The 19,704-nt window shown below is 44.3% G+C and overlaps 2 protein-coding genes and 1 non-coding gene across 5 annotated transcripts; 2 read left to right on the top strand and 1 right to left on the bottom strand.

The window, feature by feature from the left end:
• The first annotated feature begins 3,008 nt into the window (after window positions 1-3,008).
• Window positions 3,009-4,672, top strand: LOC128753564 (myosin-9-like). The gene is made up of 3 exons (XM_053855346.1): window positions 3,009-3,068; window positions 3,393-3,547; window positions 3,618-4,672. Exons 1-3 carry the CDS (start codon window positions 3,009-3,011, stop codon window positions 3,724-3,726), a joined length of 324 nt encoding a protein of 107 aa, XP_053711321.1. The 3' UTR covers window positions 3,727-4,672.
• Window positions 4,673-8,059: 3,387 nt separating this feature from the next.
• On the top strand, window positions 8,060-17,680 carry LOC128753947 (mitochondrial glycine transporter B-like). 3 transcript variants are annotated; one of them, XM_053856190.1, is made up of 8 exons: window positions 8,060-8,391; window positions 8,602-8,691; window positions 11,649-11,773; window positions 12,457-12,541; window positions 14,096-14,275; window positions 14,355-14,523; window positions 15,868-16,031; window positions 16,280-17,680. In XM_053856190.1, exons 2-8 carry the CDS (start codon window positions 8,677-8,679, stop codon window positions 16,400-16,402), a joined length of 861 nt encoding a protein of 286 aa, XP_053712165.1. In that variant the 5' UTR covers window positions 8,060-8,391; window positions 8,602-8,676; the 3' UTR covers window positions 16,403-17,680. The 3 variants fall into 3 exon arrangements, 2 of the variants coding, with proteins under 2 accessions (XP_053712165.1, XP_053712164.1); XR_008413890.1 differs by lacking the exons at window positions 8,060-8,391; window positions 8,602-8,691 and adding an exon at window positions 10,712-11,018 and having other exon boundaries at window positions 16,280-16,523; window positions 16,632-17,680; XM_053856189.1 differs by lacking the exons at window positions 8,060-8,391; window positions 8,602-8,691 and adding an exon at window positions 10,713-11,018.
• Window positions 17,681-19,344: 1,664 nt separating this feature from the next.
• On the bottom strand, window positions 19,345-19,417 carry trnar-ccu (transfer RNA arginine (anticodon CCU)). The gene has a single exon. It is a non-coding gene; the product is annotated as a tRNA-Arg (tRNA).
• Window positions 19,418-19,704: the final 287 nt, after the last annotated feature.

Below are 19,704 nucleotides of genomic sequence, written 5' to 3'. Positions count from 1 at the left end.
TTTAAGTAGCAAATGTATTGCTCTAAAAGCCGTGGGTGTTAACCAACAACTCGGTCGAGCTTTTATTACACTCAACACCGAGTTGGACATGTTCCATGAGGGAGAGGAGGACGTCTCCTCTTTTGAGGCTCAGCATAGCGCTTCAAGTTCGGCCATGGAGCATCAGCGGCCGCAATCAGACGTTTGCACCGCTTCGATGAAGCTGCCGGAGTTTTGGCCCAGCGACCCAGCGCCGTGGTTCCAGCACGTGGAGGCGCTTTTTCATCTGCGGGGTATAACGGCGGACGACGCCAGATATTACCTGGTGGTAGCGGCTCTGGACCAGCAGTCTACTCGTCGGGTGATGCAACTTTTACGGGCACCGCCGCATCGCGGGAAGTACGACGCTCTCAAGCAGCTTCTCCTTCGGTGTTTCAGCCCGTCCGCGGCAGAGAGAGCGGATAAGCTGCTTTCGCTTCCTGGGCTTGGTGACGGGTCAGCAGTGGACTTAATGGACGAAATGTTGTCTCTGCTGGGTTCGGAAGACGGCGGTTTCTTGTTCCCGCACATCTTTCTGCGCCAATTTCCACCGTCGGTGCGCGCCGCCCTGGCCAACTCCCCGTGCCTCACCGCTGGCGATTTCCGCGGTTTGGCGGAGGAAGCGGACCGAATCCTTCTGACGACCAGACGAGCAGCAGCGCACACGTTGGTGGTGGCTCCCCAACAGTCGACTGCGGAGGGCGCGGAAGCTGCGATGACTGCTGGAGTCTCCTCCCGAAGACGACGGGGGGACTTGTGTTTCTTCCACCATCGTTTCGGCGTCAAGGCTCGGCGTTGCGTCCCTCCCTGCTCGTTCGACACTTCGGGAAACGGAAGAGCCAGCGCTCAGTAGCGGCTGTGGGCGCTGGCGATCGAGAAGAGCTGCTTTTTGTAAAGGACTCCGTGTCTGGACGACGGTTCCTGGTGGACTCTGGCTCACAGAAGAGCCTCCTCCCTCCAGCTGAGTCAGACTTGGCAGCCCGCGGTACTGGCCCGGTTTTGAAGGCAGCCAACGAGTCGTCTATCGAAACTTTTGGTACCAGATCGGTCACTGTGTGTTTCAGTGGACGCAGTTTTCACTTTAACTTTGTGTTGGCCTCTGTCACACTGCCCATTATCGGGGCAGACTTCCTGTGTGATAATGGCTTGTTGGTGGATGTCGCCAACCGCCGGTTAATTCATACTGTGTCTTTTGCTGTGGTTCCATGTCAGACTGGAGGACCCGGGCCATTGACACACTCTAACGTTGTGGCGTCAAGTGATGCTTTTCTGCCTTTGCTTGCAGAATTTCCGGCACTGACTAAGCCAGAGTTTTCCACCGCAGTCGCCAAACACGGCGTGGAACATTTTATCCCGACGGTAGGCCCGCCAGTGTTCGCGCGTGCGCGACACCTGGACCCTGTCAAGTTGGCCACGGCTAAACAGGAGTTCTCCACCATGGAACGCTTGGGTATTGTAAGGCATTCCAACAGCCCGTGGGCGTCGCCGCTTCATATGGTGCCAAAAGCGGACGGGTCTTGGCGTCCATGTGGCGACTTTCGCCGCTTGAACAACATTACAACACATGATCTATATCCGATACCACACATTCAGGATTTTTCGGTCCACTTGGCGGGCGCCGTTCCCTTGCCTTCCAAGGTGCAGGCGGTGTTGGATTTTCCCCGGCCAGTCTCGGTCAAATCCCTGCAGGAATTTTTGGGAATGGTGAACTTCTATAACTGTTTCCTGCCTCACGCAGCACAAAACATGCAGCCACTATATGCAGCCCTGAAGCTAAAAAAGGCAAATGACCAGGTCATCTGGACCCCAGAACGCGTCCAGGCCTTCGACGAAGCTAAGGCAGCCCTGGCTAACGCAGCGCGCCTTACTCATCCCAAGTCTGGTGCACCTATTGCTCTTACAACAGATGCATCTGATGTGGCCGTGGGGGCAGTCGTTGAGCAGTTTGTGGCAGTTTCATGGCAGCCCCTTGCGTTTTTTAGTCGTAGGTTGCGGGACAACGAGTGTAAATACAGTGTTTTCGACAGAGAACTACTGGCGTTGTACATTGCCACGAGACATTTTCGTTTTTTACTGGAGGGACGTTCCTTCACTGCTTTTGTGGATCACAAGCCGTTGACATTTGCTATGGCAAAGGTGTCTGAACCATGGTCTGCTCGCCAGCAGCGCCACCTTGCCTCCATATCCGAGTTTACGACCGACATTCAGCATGTAGCTGGCAAAGAAAACCCTGTCGCTGATTGCCTATCTCGGGCGCTGGTGTGTCCTGTGCAGCTCGGAGTTGATTTTTCGGCTATGGCTGCTGATCAACCTAATGACACAGATGTCCGATCGCTGTGTTCCGGCAGTGGTCCTACCCTCCTTTGCGATGTCTCAACAGGGCGACCTCGTCCGGTTGTACCGATTGCTTGGCGCTGTCGAGTTTTCGATTTGGTTCATGCACTCTCTCATCCAGGAGTCCGTGCATCAGTAAGACTGGTGGCATCAAAGTTCGTCTGGCCTGGCCTTCGCAAAGAAGTCAAAGAGTGGGCGTCTGCGTGCGTGGCGTGTCAGCATGCTAAAGTTCATCAACACACTAAAACGCCCCTGGAACCATTTACAATTCCCGCCAAGCGTTTTGATGTGCATGTGGACTTGGTGGGTCCTTTTCCTCCCTCTCAGGGATTCACACATCTGTTCACAATGGTGGATCGGACCACCAGGTGGCCAGAGGCAGTCCCTCTGTCCTCCACTTCGTCCGCGGACTTGGCGCGTGCATTCATTTCAACTTGGGTCGCACGTTTCGGTCCACCGTCAGACATTACCTCGGACAGAGGCCCACAGTTTGTTTCTGAGCTCTGGTCAGCAATGGCAAGGTCTCTGGGCACGCAGGTTCACCGTACAACTGCTTATCATCCTCAGGCTAACGGTTTGTGTGAGCGTTTTCACAGGTCGCTTAAAGCGTCGTTGCGCGCTGCACTCTCGGATGCCAACTGGGTGGACCGCCTGCCATGGGTCATGTTGGGGTTGCGTTCAGCTCCCAAGGAGGACCTAAATGCCTCACCTGCAGAGTTAGTTTTTGGTCAGCCACTTTGTGTTCCAGGGGAGTTTTTGCCTGAGATTCCAGCCCCTTTCCCCTTTCCGGTTCTTATATTCAAAAATAAGAGATTGAGTTGATCTTGAATTATGTGGCGAATTAAATGATCAACCCGTAACAGGAATTTTCACCCTAACAATTATGTAATGAACACAATGTAAAGGTTAATAATGGGGCTTTATGCCTCAGGTGGGTAAATATTTTTCACACGTCGTGTCTGACAAAATGTTTAAACTTCTTTTGAAGAAGCAAGGTTTCTGAGAACGACCCGAAAGTAACGTCCACTGTTCCCCTGCAGGCGGACAAGACAAACAGCCGCATGCAGCAGCTGAAGCTTCAGCTGGAGGAGACCGAGGAGGAGCTGACCCGAGCCAACGTCTACCGCAGGAAGCTCCAGAGGGAACTGGGCGACGTGATGAACCGGGAAGTCAGCAACCTCAAGAGCAAACTCAGGTACAGACTAATCTGAAGCTCTTCAGTTGAACCTCCGAGTGGCGACGCTGACGCTGGCTGTGTCCTCCAGGCGCGCGGACCTGCCCTACAACATGAGGCGCACGGTCAACCGCACAGGCCTGGACAGCGATGAGGAAGGAGATCTGCCTGCAGAGCCATCAGAACCTGCAGCGGAGTGAGCAGAACTTCTCTTGCAATAAGACAAGACATTACATGCTTTATTGGCTTGAATTTCCCCACTGTAAGGCTAATGAAGGACATCTAATCTAAAGAGCCTGTTTTATGATCTACTGCTCTCCTTTTGAAGCAGCAAATATATATTGGATATTATGAAACTCCTGTCACTTTTAATAGATTTTTCCAAATGAAGTTATTACAGAGCCTCTAAAGCAGACCTGGGTAAAGTGTGGCTCGGGGGCCATATGCCGCCCGATGGTTGTATATTTTGTGGCCCTTTTTACGTCAGACTAAAACTATACATGATATTTTGTCATTTTTTTACCTTTTCCGTTCTTTATTTTTTAGTCACCACCACCACTTCTGCATATATATATATATATATATATAGCATGTTTTTGCTTTAAGACTAAAGTTTTCTTTTCATTGGCCATTTTTGTGTGTTTTTCTTGTTATTCAAAATACATTTAAGCAATATTGAAAAGAGTTCCAAATAAATTGTCATAGTCGCCATCATTGGTCCATATTTATGTGCGCCAAGAAGAAAGAGAAACCATGAGCATGAAAGCCATAATGCTTCAGTGACAGCCTCTGCTGTCCGCCTCTTCACACTGTCGTCTTTGACCTCTGTAGATGGTTTGTGGGCTGTTTTCTACTGATGCAGTTGATTTGGTTTTACTGGTACAATTGAATTGCTGTTGCAGATTTGGGGGGGAATCTTCAAACACGATGCAGGTTTTGCACAGATCAACAACTGTGGGAGGTTTCACTCGGTCTTGGGGGACAGGTCATTTTGGGGTTATCTTGGTCCCTCGTCCCAAAACTGCACAAAGCCTGAACAGATACACTGGTGGGGAAATGATGTTCTGTGAGTGTTTGAATGTTGCTGGTGGTGGGTCGTTGCACAGAAACCCCCTACACTGCAGGTGCTCTGTGTTCTTGAAGCACTTCGCGTGGTCACATCACTGCTGTACTGTTAATCTGAGAACTGTTTTATTGCTGCTCTGGATCTGGAGTGTTTCAATTGGTCGGATGTGCACTCGTCCGACCAATTGAAACTCGTTTTTTTTTACAGTGTAAGTATTGAGTCATTTTTTTTTCTTAAGTCATGTAATAAAGAAACAAAAAAAATTGACCAGTGGGGAAATGTTTTTCCTCCATTCCTCTAATACATACATATTAATAAATTATATACATAAAATATTATATAAATACATAGATAATAAATGAACATTTTTGTGTTTTCCTTGTTCCTCAAAATACACTGAAGTAATATTGAAAATATATTTTGAAATAAATTGCCTTATTATCTTATCTATTTATATTCAAATTAAGTGCATATAAAAGAAAATATTTCAATAGTTTTCATGGCATATTTACACTTCTTAATATCCCCAATTCCATTTAATCTACTTATGTATTTTGGAAATTTTTCCATCAACTTCCTTTTGGCATGATGGCCCCTCACAACCGTTACAGTTTCTAATGTGGCCCTCGAGGAAATGTTGTCACCCACCTCTGGTCTAGAGCTTGAAGTGCTCGAGACACCACGCCTTTACCGTGGATGAATTGCCCACCACTGAAGTCTAGTTCCACAGTCCTCATCATTTGCACCTGCGGTCCCTAAAAATACATGTTTGAGGCACAGACTGGGGCAGTATGGTTCAAGGGTGGACCCTAACACAAGCCAATAAAAGATTTAGGGGTGCTCCTTACATAAGAGCACATTTGAATTCCTCAGAAACTTGGCTTACTGACTACGGTATTAGAAGTACTGTGTGTACAGCAAGTATTTCTCATGAATTCTGGAATCCCCGTCAAGTGTAACACCGAAGATTAAATAACCTCTGAAGAAAAGCATTTTTTCCAGACAGCCTTCTTCATGTTTGCGTGTCAGTTTCCAGTCACGGTCCTAGAGGAAACTCTTTGGCCTCAGAGCAGCACGACAGGCCGGAGATGCTGCTGCCAAAGGAGGACAGCAGGAGAGATGTGGGCCATGTTGCTCACCAGGCTCGGGTACGCTACAACCACAGCCTCCTTCTCCCTTCAGAGCTTTTGTTGCTTCTTGTTACACCTAGGATCAAGAAAAGGAGAGATGTTGCTTTAGTCTCATGTTTTTTTTCCTTGTTGGGGACTGGTGTTAGATATGACCAGCATACATTGGCTTCCTACTGAGCAATGTTGCAGGTGCCCAGTAGATGTCAGGAGTGAGAGAGTGACTGGAGGCGATATGAATAAATCAAGTACAGTTCTTGTTACTTCAATGCAACAGATCAGAACACACATTTGGCAAATGATAAAAGTTGTCCAGCAGCTAAAGTGAGTGTGGGAGAATTTGTGAGGGACATTTGTGGGACGTCTAGTGAAGGTCCGCACGTCTGTTGTATGTGATGCCTGATGCCCTCTGTCGTTTTTGGTCCTGATGCTGATGTTTCACCTCTTCTGTCTGCACTGCCGCTCGCCGCAGATTCTCCTGACCTGCAGCAGCTACGTAACATGGCAGGCAGGGTGGCCAAAACCGAAAAAAAACCCATGAAAACCCTGGAAATTGGTGGTTACAGAAATGCTTCAGAGCTATTGTCCCACACCTCATCTTACCACTCATTTTGAGCCATGGATCAAGGTGGGATGCAGCACCTGTTTCTGTCTGCTTGTACAAAAGATTATGTGATGACGTGAAGTTGAGAGAGCATTGGATTATAAGTCCTGCATGTGTAACACGTGGGGAAATTCAACAAATGAAAAAATCTGACTCATTTATTTATTGGCTATTACATAAACAAGATTCAGGTTGAGATTGCGTTTTGTTGTGGAAAATGTTGAATGAAGAACTTTGAATCAGACTCGTGAACATGACAGTCACACTGTTCTCAACAAGGTAAGAATTAGAAGCAAATGTCAAAGCTAATTCTCGCTCCCTACTCTGCCAGGCTGCTGGGCTCACACTCGTGTATGGATTGATGAGCAGATGATGCCTTCACTGCCCAAAAGCCAGTGGGCATACAGAAGGTTGTGCTACAGCAGGAGGCATCGTGCTGGAATTCTGGGTGTTCCACCAAGGTGCAGGGTGTACTGCTCCATCATGTCAAAGAACTAGAGGGTCTTTGCCTGGGGACAGGGTTGTTGTGACAGGCTCTTCACAACCACCTGAGGAATGGGACGAGTGATGAAGAAGGAGCTGCACAGGACTGGTATAGTTATGAGGAACCGGGTTGCTGCAGCGGTGCAGACTGACAAAAACATGAAAGAGGGTGGGGAAGGTAACGCAGCCGAAGTTGCCAATGAAGGTGGAAAGTTTGCCGTTGTAAAGTGGTATGATGACAAACCAGTTCTGATGAGGTCTGCCAGCAATGGCACAAATAACTGTAAGAGTGTGTCCGTCCAAGCATCGTCCTTAAATACAACTTCAGGATGGGTGGAGCTGACTTAAGAAGCGGACACTGAAGATGGCAATGCACTGGATTCCCGCATGGAAGTGGCAGTGGTCTTCTGTATGCTAAGGTCATCTGGAACTGATGACAACTTCTAGTGTTTGCATAGGGATCGCAACTGTCTGGCAGCATTTCACACAAAGGTTTGTACATGTTCCAAAAGAAAAAGGGCAGTAGTAGAACACACTGTTGCGTTCAGGGATATAATAAAGACTTTATTACACAGTGGTGACCGTTGGAGCATAATGTGCACTGAACATTGCGTGTTAGTGGGGACCATACATTGAGGGAACATCAGGGTGTCTCATGGTGATATTGAGAATTTACCTTATTGGGCTTCCAATAAACCCCAAAAGCAAACAGACATAAGAAAGGCATGTCAAAAAGTGCTTGGGTGATAGGAGGACTAACACCACCATACTCAGTAAGTCAGAGTGGTGGTTGTCAGCACCAGACAAGGTTGGTCTCTGTGCAAAAACACTTCCTCAGTATCGAGACAACATGCTCAGGATTCGACTGTTCTTGTCTGACAGAATAAATCTACAATTCTGAATAACTGGAATGTTTTCCCTCAGTAAGAATGAAAATGTTTCATTTCAACACTTCAATTCAACCGTCTGATTTTTACTTTTGTAAGACAAAGTTAAAGAAATCTCAACATAAAAAAATTTGGTAACAAAATTTGGAGTTGGACAATGTGAAAATTGTATTTATTTTAACTTAATTCACGTGTCAGAAGTGTTTGGAATGTGCTGGATCGGCTTCACTTCATCGACTGACATGAAGCCAGGTCGAATATTCAAATACGAGATGAAGTGACAGCAGCGTCGCCATTGCGTTTGCTCGCCGCTCGGAACTGTGGGAATTGTGGTCATTCGAGGGCGATGCGTCATGTGCCTGTAGCGCTCTGCCATACCGCTTCTACTTTTCATGACATACAAGCGTCTTTGAAATGGAACGGTGGTTGGTCTCGTGCAGTAGACTGATTCAAGCCTTGGAAGCCAGCAGCTTTGTTCAATAAGAAACATGAACTCAGTTTGTCCTACGACGCGGGGTGTCCTGTTTTGTTTACTTTTGCTTCTGAGACTCCACGGTTTGACAGAAATGCTGACAGTAGACTTTGGTTTCTTAGCATTGTGTGTCAACTCGTCTGAAGCGACACATCATGTGAAGCGAAACTAAACTTGGAGAGGTGGAAACTCGATCGTCAGTCTTGTCTGACCAAAAGATACCAAGGTAAGTCGAGTATTCTTATTTAATTCAGAGGTATATTGGAGGAAAAGGAAGCCTGTGCTTATCGTAGGAGACTGAAACAAACTGTCCTTCAGACCGCCAGAGCACCGGTGCTGGTGGCTAGCTAAGCTAGCTTGTTGCTGCCGCTCCACCACACATATTTTGCTAAATATCACAGTCATATGATCCTGTCTTGTGTTCTATCTATTTTAGCGTCAACGGCAAATACGAGCGAGCTTAAAAACGGCAGCAGCAGATGTGGGTGACACTTCTACATCCTCCAAAAGGATGGAGCTAGCATCGGTAAGTGCCCCTGTATTGCTATGTATACAACGTGCCTGTTCTTCGAATAAACCAGTGTGTCACGCTCATGGATAACTGTAATAATGTACTACTTGTCTCAGCAGTAAATGACAGTGGATTTAAGAAATGCGTTCTAACATAACTGAGCGAGACGGCAAAGCAGATGCCCTGTTGTTAACAGTTCAAGAAGGAAACAATCCCAGTATTTGCTTGCGATATCCAAACAATTTTAACATTAATCACCTGCAAAGACATCACCCTTTTCTTACAAAAAATAAAATTCAACCTCAAATATTTCAAGTATTTAGATTCAGAAATTAAACAAATAGACATTGGCAAATCTTTAGAGTAAATGTATTCTTCTCTTTCGCCCCTACATTTCTATATGTTCTGTATTACGCTACATATTTACTATGCTTTGCTTGGTTGCTTCTGCATGTTGCTTGTATAAAAAAAAAAAGTATATTCTGTGAATACTAGACAAAAATCGAATATGGTGGTAATTTGTACATCTCTTTATATATCTGTTATTATTTTTGACAAGTGGTTTTTAATGTCATCTGGAGGCAACAAATGGAAAAAAGCCACATTTCAATATTCCAATATAAACATATTTCCATATTCATGTAATATCACAGATCTATAAGTTAACTAGAATACCAAGCAGCTTCTGTTCACCCAAACACAATCTCCCAATGATAAAGTGTCTAAATGCACTAATGTCAATAAATGTCCTGTCTCCCAAAGTTAAAGAAGCCTTTAAAAAATTCCTGGATCCAGATGGTGGTCTGGATCACCCCCAAAATTGAATCATTTATTCCTTGTCCCATTTCACATATTTCCTGAAAAATTCTTCTAGATCTGTCCAAAACTATTCAAATTACTTTGAACTCAAAGGAACAGACTCTGTCCAAACACAACTTACTTGGTAGAGTTAACAATTGGTTGGAATTGTTGATCGCAGTATTATAAACGTGAAATCTAAAATGAATATGTAATGAATCTATGGGTTATGTTGGCTTATCCATCTGTTTATGTGTCATACAGAACCTCTGTAACATAAAACTTCATTTTAGGCTATTTTTGTGAACAGAAAAACAAAAATGTTTTTTTTTTATTTATAGATCAAGTGTTAACATTTTGATAGTTGTGATAATTTTTGACATAAAATAAGTCTATTTAAGCATACTTAAATAGGGAAAGATTTTTAAGTACTGGATTGATTTTGAAAACTCAGCCATACTTTTTTTTTAATGGATGGGTATTGACCAACTCAGACCGAATATAAGGCGTTATGTTTTTTTTTGTTTGTAAGTAGATTAATAATGTTATAATAATAATAATGATGAATTAATTAAAGCTGTCCAGCTGGTCACGTGACCAGTTCTGTTTAAAAGAGTCAGAAACCAAACATTTTGACTTAAAGAAACACAGCATACAACTGAATTACTGTTAAACATCATCGGACCTGTGACTATGGTAGCAAAATCGGACTTCTCACCTTTTGAAGCTTTCCTCATTCATTTCCTGAGCACAGCATCTTTATTGCTGCTTTTCCGGTTCTACCCAGGTAGTTTGTCTCCTGTGTCTCTTATGGACTTTCCATGATGCTGCTGACACCTACTGTCCGATTTAGCACATTTCACTCCGAATATAATTAACATTTATTATATAGACAAAATATGTTGGGCTACAATATATGGTGAAAGACTGGGTGGAAATGGTAGGCTTAGTGGAGTATTCCCTATGCCAATGGCTTTATAATATTCTTCTTAATATTCTGTCAGACACACAGTGGTCTACTGTATAAATGTGTTCTTTACCTCACTTGTGAAAGCTTCAGCAAACCTTGAGATTTCTCAGTGCATTTGTGTTTTAAACACAGACTAGAAATGGACCACTTGATCAAATATCTTGAGTGACGCAGCATGTGCGATTGCACATACACATGCACACAGTCGCTTCATGAGTCATGCCATTTGACAGAGATGCAATTTAGCAGGGAGAACTGCAGAGGGGGTGCCACTTAAATGCAGATGTGAGAATCTGTCTCTGAAAGATAAAGATAGAGGGCCGTTGAAAAACGTAGCCAGGATTAAGCTTCTGCTTTGGCTGCGAAGCTGAAGGGGGAGGGACGACCAGGAGCCTGAGAGAACGACTGTGGGTTGTCGACAGAGAGCGGGCAAAAAGGATGTTAAGAGCAATGGAGGTCTATTTTCTAAAATTCCTTTTACAACGGTGGCATTAAAGGGACCGAATTTTGAAAAGGGGGAGAAATGCAGCAGCGACAGGAATCGTCAAGTCATGCTCCGAGCAGCTTTGTGAAGGTAGGCGCGTGTGCTGGATTCAGTGTGCGCTTTCTGCGCACGTTAATGCAAGAGCTACTTACTGTATTTAAATGGTGCTGTGTTCCAATAGAGTTACTGATATAAGATGAGCGACATCGCCGCATTTGTTGTCATTGAATGGTTCAAAGCTAAAGATGCAATTCCTTTTAATGACTTGATATTAATCCAGTTTTTTCTTGTCCGTCGAATGATATTTCAGAAATGTTGATCTGTGGGTGTTAGAGGTCATGTCCACCGTCTGACCCCATCCAACAGCCTGTCTGTGTCTGTATGTATATTAGTGTGGGTGGGCGGTGCGTGCACGTGTTGTCTTTACTGCTTTCATCGTCTTGGATCTGTGTGTGTGAGAGAGAGGAGACAAATCCTCTTCTTTTGGAAATGAAATCAAGTTTGAGACTCATTTGAAGCTGGAAATAAAAGTGAAGAATAGCATGAAATGTATTCCTGAGCTACATGGCCCATGAAGGTATTTTTGGGATGCGTTGTTCTTCAATTATTTCTGAAATGATCTATTCCTTCGACATCAACCCTTTTATACACTGACTCTTCTCCTGGTCCTCTGATTCTCCCTGTTGCTTTTATTCATCGCTGCTCTGCTGTCACCCTCAGGCTCACCCGGCTCTCAAAGCCTTCATGTGTGGCTCTCTCAGTGGCACCTGCTCGACGCTGCTCTTTCAGCCTTTGGATCTTGTCAAGACGCGATTGCAGACCCTGCAGAACAATGCCAAGCCTGGGTACTAGCACACACACACACACACACACACACACACACACACACACACACACACGCCGCACAAGTAATCGGCCAGTGGCGTTTATTCTCTTTGACTGACATTCAGCATGTCAGGAAGCATTCTATCCAAGCAAACACAGCAGTATAACAGACACAGGCACCAGCAGAAGCAGTGGCACAATGGCATTGTCTTTGAGTTACTCTGACCCATATAGCGAGAATCATTACCAGCTGCAGTGTGAAATGATGGCCCATGGCTTTAGGTCTGTTTATCATATAGTGGTGACCTGCACAGAGGTATTTAGGAAAATCTCCTTCAGCTAAGATTTTCATTAAGACAGTAAATCCCAAATGTATTGCTTGATGATGGACGCTGCTCTTCTTGCTCAACACTGGTGATGCATCACTCTGAAGAGCCGTTCAGCGGGTCGAAGATGATCTTTAAAGAGGATGTGTTTGAGGGTCACCAGTGAACTCAACATTATTCCCTATGATTTGTTTGCTTTATCTGTAAATCGACGGTCGTCCTCGTGTTCAGGTACCTTACTCAGCTTAACCAGTTTGTGAAGCGAGTTGCCCAGACTGAGGGTCACTCCTGTCTATTTGCTGATGATGTGGTGCTGTGTATCTGAGTTGCTTCATTTATGTAGATGGTAATCCGCCCCCCACTCCCTCCTCCACCAGGTCTCCAAAAGTGGGCATGTTCGCAGTCTTCATCAATGTCATTAAAACAGAGAACTTCTTCAGTCTCTGGAAAGGTGTTACACCGGTGAGTACTGTCGCTTTTAGAAGTTCGTGGCAGCTCTATTCTTAGTTATTTTCCAAGATGATTCCATGCATATGTCCCAGTTGGCGCGACTGGATTATTCGCCTGTCTCCTTCAGCGTCAGACCGGCTAACAATTGAACCGGTGGGTGTTACAGCTCACAGCATGTGAGGTGCCATCACTTTTAACAGTAAACTCAGTTGACTTGAACCTGAACAGTTCCCATGATGCCCTGCATGCCAGTCTACCAATCGTGGAATATATGGGCAAACAAGCTTGGTCCTGCCAAGATCGATCCTTATCACATCACCAATGAAATTACAGGCGAAATGTATTTTTTTATTTTTAAGTTTATTGACGCTAAAGTGCTCTAGTCCAGTGATTCTTAACCATAGGGCCGTTCTAGAAAAGAAAGAATGATAAAGAAAGTGATAGCGCCCCCAACAGTATAAACTGCTCATGAAAGCATCTGTTGAAGCACTTTTGAAAATAAATAAAGCATTTTGTGGCAATATTTTCATTTACACTTATATCGTCTTTGGAGTTTAAATAAAATATATTATTTTTATTTCATGATATGTAGACATGGTTTTATTATATTTATTTTATTCACAATTGTATTCAGTTTTTACAAATTTCTCAACAGTTTGCATCAAGTTTTTTTTTCTTTAGTAAATTTGATGAATATGACTTGCACCTGGTTCTGCTGCTGGTTGGACTTTTCAATGACAAATATCTTTGCGATGATCACATGCTTTCATGTCATTTCACAAGGTTTTAGTTTGTTTATGTGTCAGTAGATGAAATATTGTTGATCACAAATGAAATCAAGAGTAATGAATCAGTTCTATTGAATGGGCTCCTGGCCCATTTGTTCTGGGAAAGGTGGGCCCCGAGATCAGAAAGGTTAAGAACACCTGCTCTAGTGTTGCCTGCAGCGCCACCTGCACAGACCAGCTCATCTGTGGGGAAAGGCTCCAGTCTCAGCGGAGAATTGACCGGGGAATAACAGCGCATATTAGCGCTTTAGAGTTGACAAAACACTTGTAATTTCATCTCTCTGATGTGACGTGTCTTAATAATATTGGCGGCATGTTGCCATTTTCATTAGTAGTCTCAATGCTGGAGCCCTTTTTCAAAACTGACAAGTGGTAGTAGTCTAGCAAGTACAACCATGCAGCCTCCTGTTATAAAGTAATGTGAAGAAATGTGAAGTCATATTCCTCGTTGGTTTTATTATTCGACAAAAATGCCCTTGGTTTAATTACATTTTATCCATCTGATATTCTCAGTATATTTCTGAAGTTTGAAGATGCTTTGCATATTGTGCCTGAGCACTAAATTGTTGAAAGAATAATGAACAATAACAATATGGAAAACTCATTATACTTAGAAATAAATGTTTGTTGAGCATTTTTATGTAGATATTTATAGATATTTCAGGGATTTGCGTAACATTGAATCTTCTTCATGATGATGAAATGATTTCAGAAGAACATAAATGGTGTGCTGAGCTAAATTCATCCAGTGTTGATCGGCCTTTGTCTCTGTTGACAGTCATTTGTGCGCTGCATTCCTGGTGTGGGAATCTACTTCAGTACTTTCTACTCACTAAAGCAACACTTCTTCCTGGACCGAGCGCCCAACGCTGGTGAGGCCGTCCTGCTCGGTGCAGGGGCCCGGGCCGTGGCTGGAGTCTGCATGCTGCCCTTCACTGTCATCAAAACTCGCTTTGAGGTGAATGGCCGTAAAATGGTTCATGTCTTTTGTTTTTGTTGCTGTTGACATAGAAACACTCAATGTTCTGTGCTCCCAGAGTGGCTGCTACAATTACTCCAGTGTTGCCGGAGCGCTCAGCAGTGTTTACAAGACAGAGGGAGTCAGAGCTCTGTTCTCTGGGCTGACGGCCACCCTGCTCAGAGACGCCCCCTTCTCTGGGATCTACGTCATGTTCTACAGCCAGGCCAAGAGGGCGCTGCCTCAAGGTGAGAGCATGCGGGGTCATCAAATCCTGCTCTCACTATGTCACAGTGTTTTGATTACGCAAGTCAAACAGCCGCATGCTTGATAGGTTTATGTTCATTTCAGTCGTTGTTTTGATTTTGCTTGAAATTATTTGGCAGCCCTGCTATGAAATGCTGAGCACCGGCTGAGTCGCCACTAAATAGGCTAAAAAACAATCTGATATACCAACTAATATCGACTGATGGTAAAGTAACATGCACCTTTGTGTTTCAAAGATACATAAAAACATGGTCTGCCTGTTATTTTGCATAGGATATTTTGAGGGACCGTGAGAGTAGACGCCCCCAGATTTCCCTTTTACACTTCTGAAGGAGCACATTTGAGTGGATGAGCAACGTATGAAGAGTTAAAATTGTACTCTCTGTATTGACAAAAAATGTAGATACTAATGTAGATATAAGAGAAACAAAATGGCTAAGCATGATAGTCGGCATTACATCTCAATCCACACATATATGATATATATATATATTGATTTTATTTACTTTTACAGGAAAACTCTGAGCTGTGCATAGGAACGATTTTAGCATTGGAGGAATAATGGAGGGATCGATCAACAGAAGCGTTTTATAATAACCGTTTTTAACACAAAAATGTTAAGTTGTGGTATTATATGATAATACTCCTTGATGTTATGCCACTCACTAAACTAAAAAAAGCAGCTGGGTAAACAGGCCTACTCAATGAATACAGCAGTTTTGCTAACAAAAAACCAAGTCCAATAACCATTGCAATAATTCGGTCATGACAAATAAACAGCGATGGCGTTGATGTGATGTCTCTTTATTCCACTTAAATGAGACAACAAAACACTGGGCTGCGATGACGTCACCTGGGAGCACAGACCCAGTTAAGAGTTGAATAATGGGCCGGTGAACCACCAAGCTTTCAGCAGATACGCTTTCTAAATATGAATGTCATCTAACCACATGGCATTAGAAACGGACCATATCCGTGGCAATGTTCCCTCCAAGATGTTTTACCTTGACAAGGGGACTTTCTTGTCTGTAGACAGCCTTCTGTCTGGTGCTATCTCCCGTCTCAGAGCGGTAAGGGAGCGAGCCAGTGACCACGCGCTGTGTTGCGCTTTCAAAATAAAGCCACGGGAGTTGAGAACCTCCACAACACATTTTTTGGGTGGGACAAATGTGCCCGTCTCCATTATTGAGGGGGAACACATCCCACTCATCCTCCCTGGTTCCTATGGAGCTGTGTGTAGCACTTCGACACTCATCCTCAATCAGTTTTTTAGTTGTTTACTTTGTGATGTCATTTTTGACCAATTGTCTTTTTGTTCCCTGCAGAGGTGACCTCCACAGTCTACGTCCCTCTGGTGAATTTTAGCTGTGGCGTGGTGGCAGGCGTCCTGGCATCGCTGGCCACTCAACCTGCTGACGTATTGAAGACTCACATTCAAGTCCGGCCGTCGCACTGCAGCACTGCAGACGCTTTTCGCTACATCTACAGGGTGAGGACTTTTGTTACAGGCCTGTACTGATGAAGCGACGGCCAGATCATCAGGAAAGTAAAGATGAGTTGAAAGAAAAGAGAATTAGAGCTGTGACCATCAACCTCTATTGACCGTGTTATGTGTCTAAAAGAATCTCACTATGTTTCCCGCTGTTTTCAATGTAGAACTGAAGTCATAATTGTGTTTCACCTAAGCTGCAAATAGGCTGTGGTTCTGCCATGTTAATTCTTTCTCTGTATTCCCAGGAACATGGCCTGAAGGGTTTTTTTCGTGGGGCTGTGCCCAGATCTCTGCGGCGCACTCTGATGGCCGCGATGGCCTGGACTGTTTATGAACAGCTGATGGCTCGAATGGGACTGAAATCCTGAGTGGTGATGAACAAATGGATGGGATGGGATGTGATGGTGATGCCTGAAACTAAGCAGCTGAAAGAACAATGCATATCCAGTGCTTGTGCGTCTCCGTCAATGTGTCTTGGATCTGAAGTGTGTGAGTCTTTGACTTCCCCTCTGTTTTGTGTGATTGTTCATGATCCGTCTGCTCTCTGATGTGAAGTGAAATGTTTTTGCTTTATGCCCTTTTGCTGTGTTTCCAAAGCTCCTGGGCAGCACTGTGGATTTGACCTAGAGAGTTATCAGGACAGACTGAGGAGACTCCAAACATCTGCTGGAAAACCCTGCAGAAACAGTAGTCATAGTTTTTTTTTTACAATGTTTTTTGTCAAATGACTTTCGTATATGCCTTAGACAATCACACTTTTGCTGCCCGCTGAACAATGCCAACATGAGTCATATTGAGAATGACCTACTGAAACCTTCTTTAACTCAAGCATATCAAGTTTTTAAATATTTATACATTTTCAAAATGAAAAACTTTTCTTTAGTTTAGAGGTTTTTTTGTGATCAGCTCTTCTTCTTTGGTCCTGAATTAAATCCATGCTGTGGTCAAGAGCTTTTCAGAAGCAATAGTTTCTCATAGTCTGTTACTGAGATTTGTTTCAGATTTATACAAGTACATTGAAATTAAATTGTTTATTTTTGCACAACTAGAGTATGTTAGGTATCAGCCCTGAAGAGAGAGTTGGCTGGATTTGTGACCAAGACATTGGTTACTATATGGATTTTTGCTGATGGTACCATTATCTGTAACTTCTATTGTGGATTTCTTTGTTATTTATTGTTGATAATGTCAATGCACTATATCAAATCTAGGGTGATATAGAGAGGAGGTGATCTGAAGAAACCACACTCCTTCAGCAAAAAAAAAAAAAGAGTTTGTATTCTGTTGTCTTATGACATGAGGGTACTCCAAACTGGATGCAAACGTTCAAACATGTTGTAATATCCTCTAAGTGCTTTCTCATGTATGTGTTCAGTATTTAACTGGAGTAACGTGCAGTGCCATTACACCTGTTAGCTAGTAGAGAACCTTGTCACACCGGTAACCCTCATTGGCACACACGTGATGTTGGATCGTCGTCTGTGTTGTTCCTGCTGTTTCTTTCTTATTTTTTTCCAATAGCCTGTGCGTGCCTGTGCTTAGATACCAGGTCAGTTTTTGAACATTCGTGCACTCGTCTGTTGTTCTGAGCAGGGTTGTGGTGCAGCTTGGTTCAACTGATGTCAATAAATATGGTTTGATCTACATCCTCTTGTCACATTCTGAACTTTGGTGCCACTACAAGAGGGATCAACTCCAATTTACAGAAGGAAGGCAAGCAGCCACATTTTTTAGTCTTTTGCCTCCAATGTCTATTTTGAAACGGTAATGTGTCCAATATAGAAGAGGTTGATTATTAAAATGTGTTAATCTGCAGATGTCTGATTCCCCCTGAATGATGAACCTTTGATCTTGCACTATACAGCTATTTCTTTGAAGTTAACATTCAAAACCACAAAAATTCACCTTAAACAGAAACTCTCTTCTCTGCACTTTGCCATGGCATTTATGCCGCACATTGAGACAAATGTACACTGCAATAATGGGAGTAAAAATGTGGAACTCTCTGACAAAGGCACATGAAGACATTGTTTACAAATGCCTCAACAATTCACCGCACAAAACAGGCAGATCATTCACCTCCACACAAGTATCTACAATACATTTAACATCCACTCTCAGGTCTCTCTGACATTCGTTCCTGGACCATCCATCCATCCATCCATCCATCCATCATCGTCCGCTTATCCGTTACCGGGTCGCCGACCAATCTCCAAATCCCTAATCCCGTCACATGAGAACAGCACCCCAAGATACTTAAACTTCTCCACTTGAGGCAAGATCTCACTCCCTACCTGGAGAGAGCAATCCATCCGTTTGTTGATTGAGACCATGGTTGAGAACCATGGTCTCGGACTTAGAGGTGCTGATCCTCATCCCAGCCGCTTCACACTCAGACGGAAACCGATCCAGCGTGAGCTGTAGGTCACGCGATGATGAAGCCATCAGAACCAAATCATCTGCAAAGAGCAGAGACTGGATCATCAGGCCACCAAACCACAAACCCTCCTCACCAGAGCTGCGCCTGGAAATCCTGTCCATGTAGACCAAGAACAGGATTGGGGACAAAGCACAACCCTGACGAAGACTAGCCCTCACTGGGAATACGTCGGACTTGCATCCAAGTATACGAACACAACTCCCGCCCCGGGAATACAGAGACTGAACAGCCCTCAGTAGAGAACCACTCACCCCATACTCCTGAAGCACCTCCCACAACCGATCCCTGGGCACCTGGTCATACACCTTCTCCAAGTCTACAAAGCACATGTAGACGGGTTGGTCATACTCCCAGGAACCCTCGAGAACAGTCGCAAGAGTAAAGAGTTGGTCCGTAGTTCCATGGCCAGGACGGAACCAGCATTGTTCCTCTTGAATCTGAGGTTCGACTATCGATCGGACCCTCCTTTCCAGCACCTTAGAGTAGACCTTACCAGGGAGGCTGAGGAGTGTGATGCCTGTGTAATTTGCACACACCCTCTGGTCCCCCCTTCTGCCACCTGAAGTGGTCCGCCTCACCCCAAGACATAAGATAGTATTAATACTACGGGTGTTATTCTATTCTAGGGAATACCAAAAGTGGATTGCTCCAAGCAGCTGAAGTCCACCACAGAGCAGTTCTTATGCCTCCTGGGTCCAGAGGGAAAATCGCTGACCATGTCCTTAGAACACTGAAATGGATACAATACATTCATCTTGTCCATCAATGGAGAACCTCTCCATTAACTGCATACTCAACCTTCACACTCGCATGATATATACATGTGTGTATAGGTTTATTTTAATTTCTTCCTATTTCGAAAAACATGACCACCCCAGATGGGACTCGAACCCACAATCCCTGGCTTAGGAGGCCAGTGCCTTATCCATTAGGCCACTGGGGCTTAGACATTACGTACTAACCTGTCATAAAATATAAATCAATATTTGGAGCCTTTGAAGCGTGTAGAAGCGTCTCCTTTTCTCCTGTTGCGCGCCTATTGGTTACCTAGCAACAGCTCGCTGTTTGTCGTGAACCGGAGTTCGCCGCTGCGGTTTAACACCAGACCTTCAGAATAAATTACTCCTCATGTCGGTAGACCAAACGACTTATTCTTTGACAGTCTAGATTATAACTGTTCTCTTTCTAGTCAAATGTAAGACATTTGCAGATTTCTCATTTGCGTAATCC

Source organism: Synchiropus splendidus, chromosome 2, assembly GCF_027744825.2.
Source record: "Synchiropus splendidus isolate RoL2022-P1 chromosome 2, RoL_Sspl_1.0, whole genome shotgun sequence".
In the NCBI taxonomy this organism is placed as follows: Eukaryota; Metazoa; Chordata; class Actinopteri; order Syngnathiformes; family Callionymidae; genus Synchiropus; species Synchiropus splendidus.
This window is presented reverse-complemented; position numbering and strand designations above follow the sequence as displayed.

Excerpts from the sequence above, each read along its gene's own strand:
- LOC128753564 (XM_053855346.1), top strand. The coding sequence starts at position 3,009 with ATGGGTCATGTTGGGGTTGCGTTCAGCTCCCAAGGAGGACCTAAATGC. Across the intron at positions 3,069-3,392 it reads CTAAATGCCTCACCTGCAGA|GCGGACAAGACAAACAGCCG; the intron begins GTTAGTTTTTGG and ends GTTCCCCTGCAG. Across the intron at positions 3,548-3,617 it reads AACCTCAAGAGCAAACTCAG|GCGCGCGGACCTGCCCTACA; the intron begins GTACAGACTAAT and ends TGTGTCCTCCAG.
- LOC128753947 (XM_053856189.1), top strand. The coding sequence starts at position 10,968 with ATGCAGCAGCGACAGGAATCGTCAAGTCATGCTCCGAGCAGCTTTGTG. Across the intron at positions 11,019-11,648 it reads CTCCGAGCAGCTTTGTGAAG|GCTCACCCGGCTCTCAAAGC; the intron begins GTAGGCGCGTGT and ends TGTCACCCTCAG. Across the intron at positions 14,276-14,354 it reads TCATCAAAACTCGCTTTGAG|AGTGGCTGCTACAATTACTC; the intron begins GTGAATGGCCGT and ends CTGTGCTCCCAG.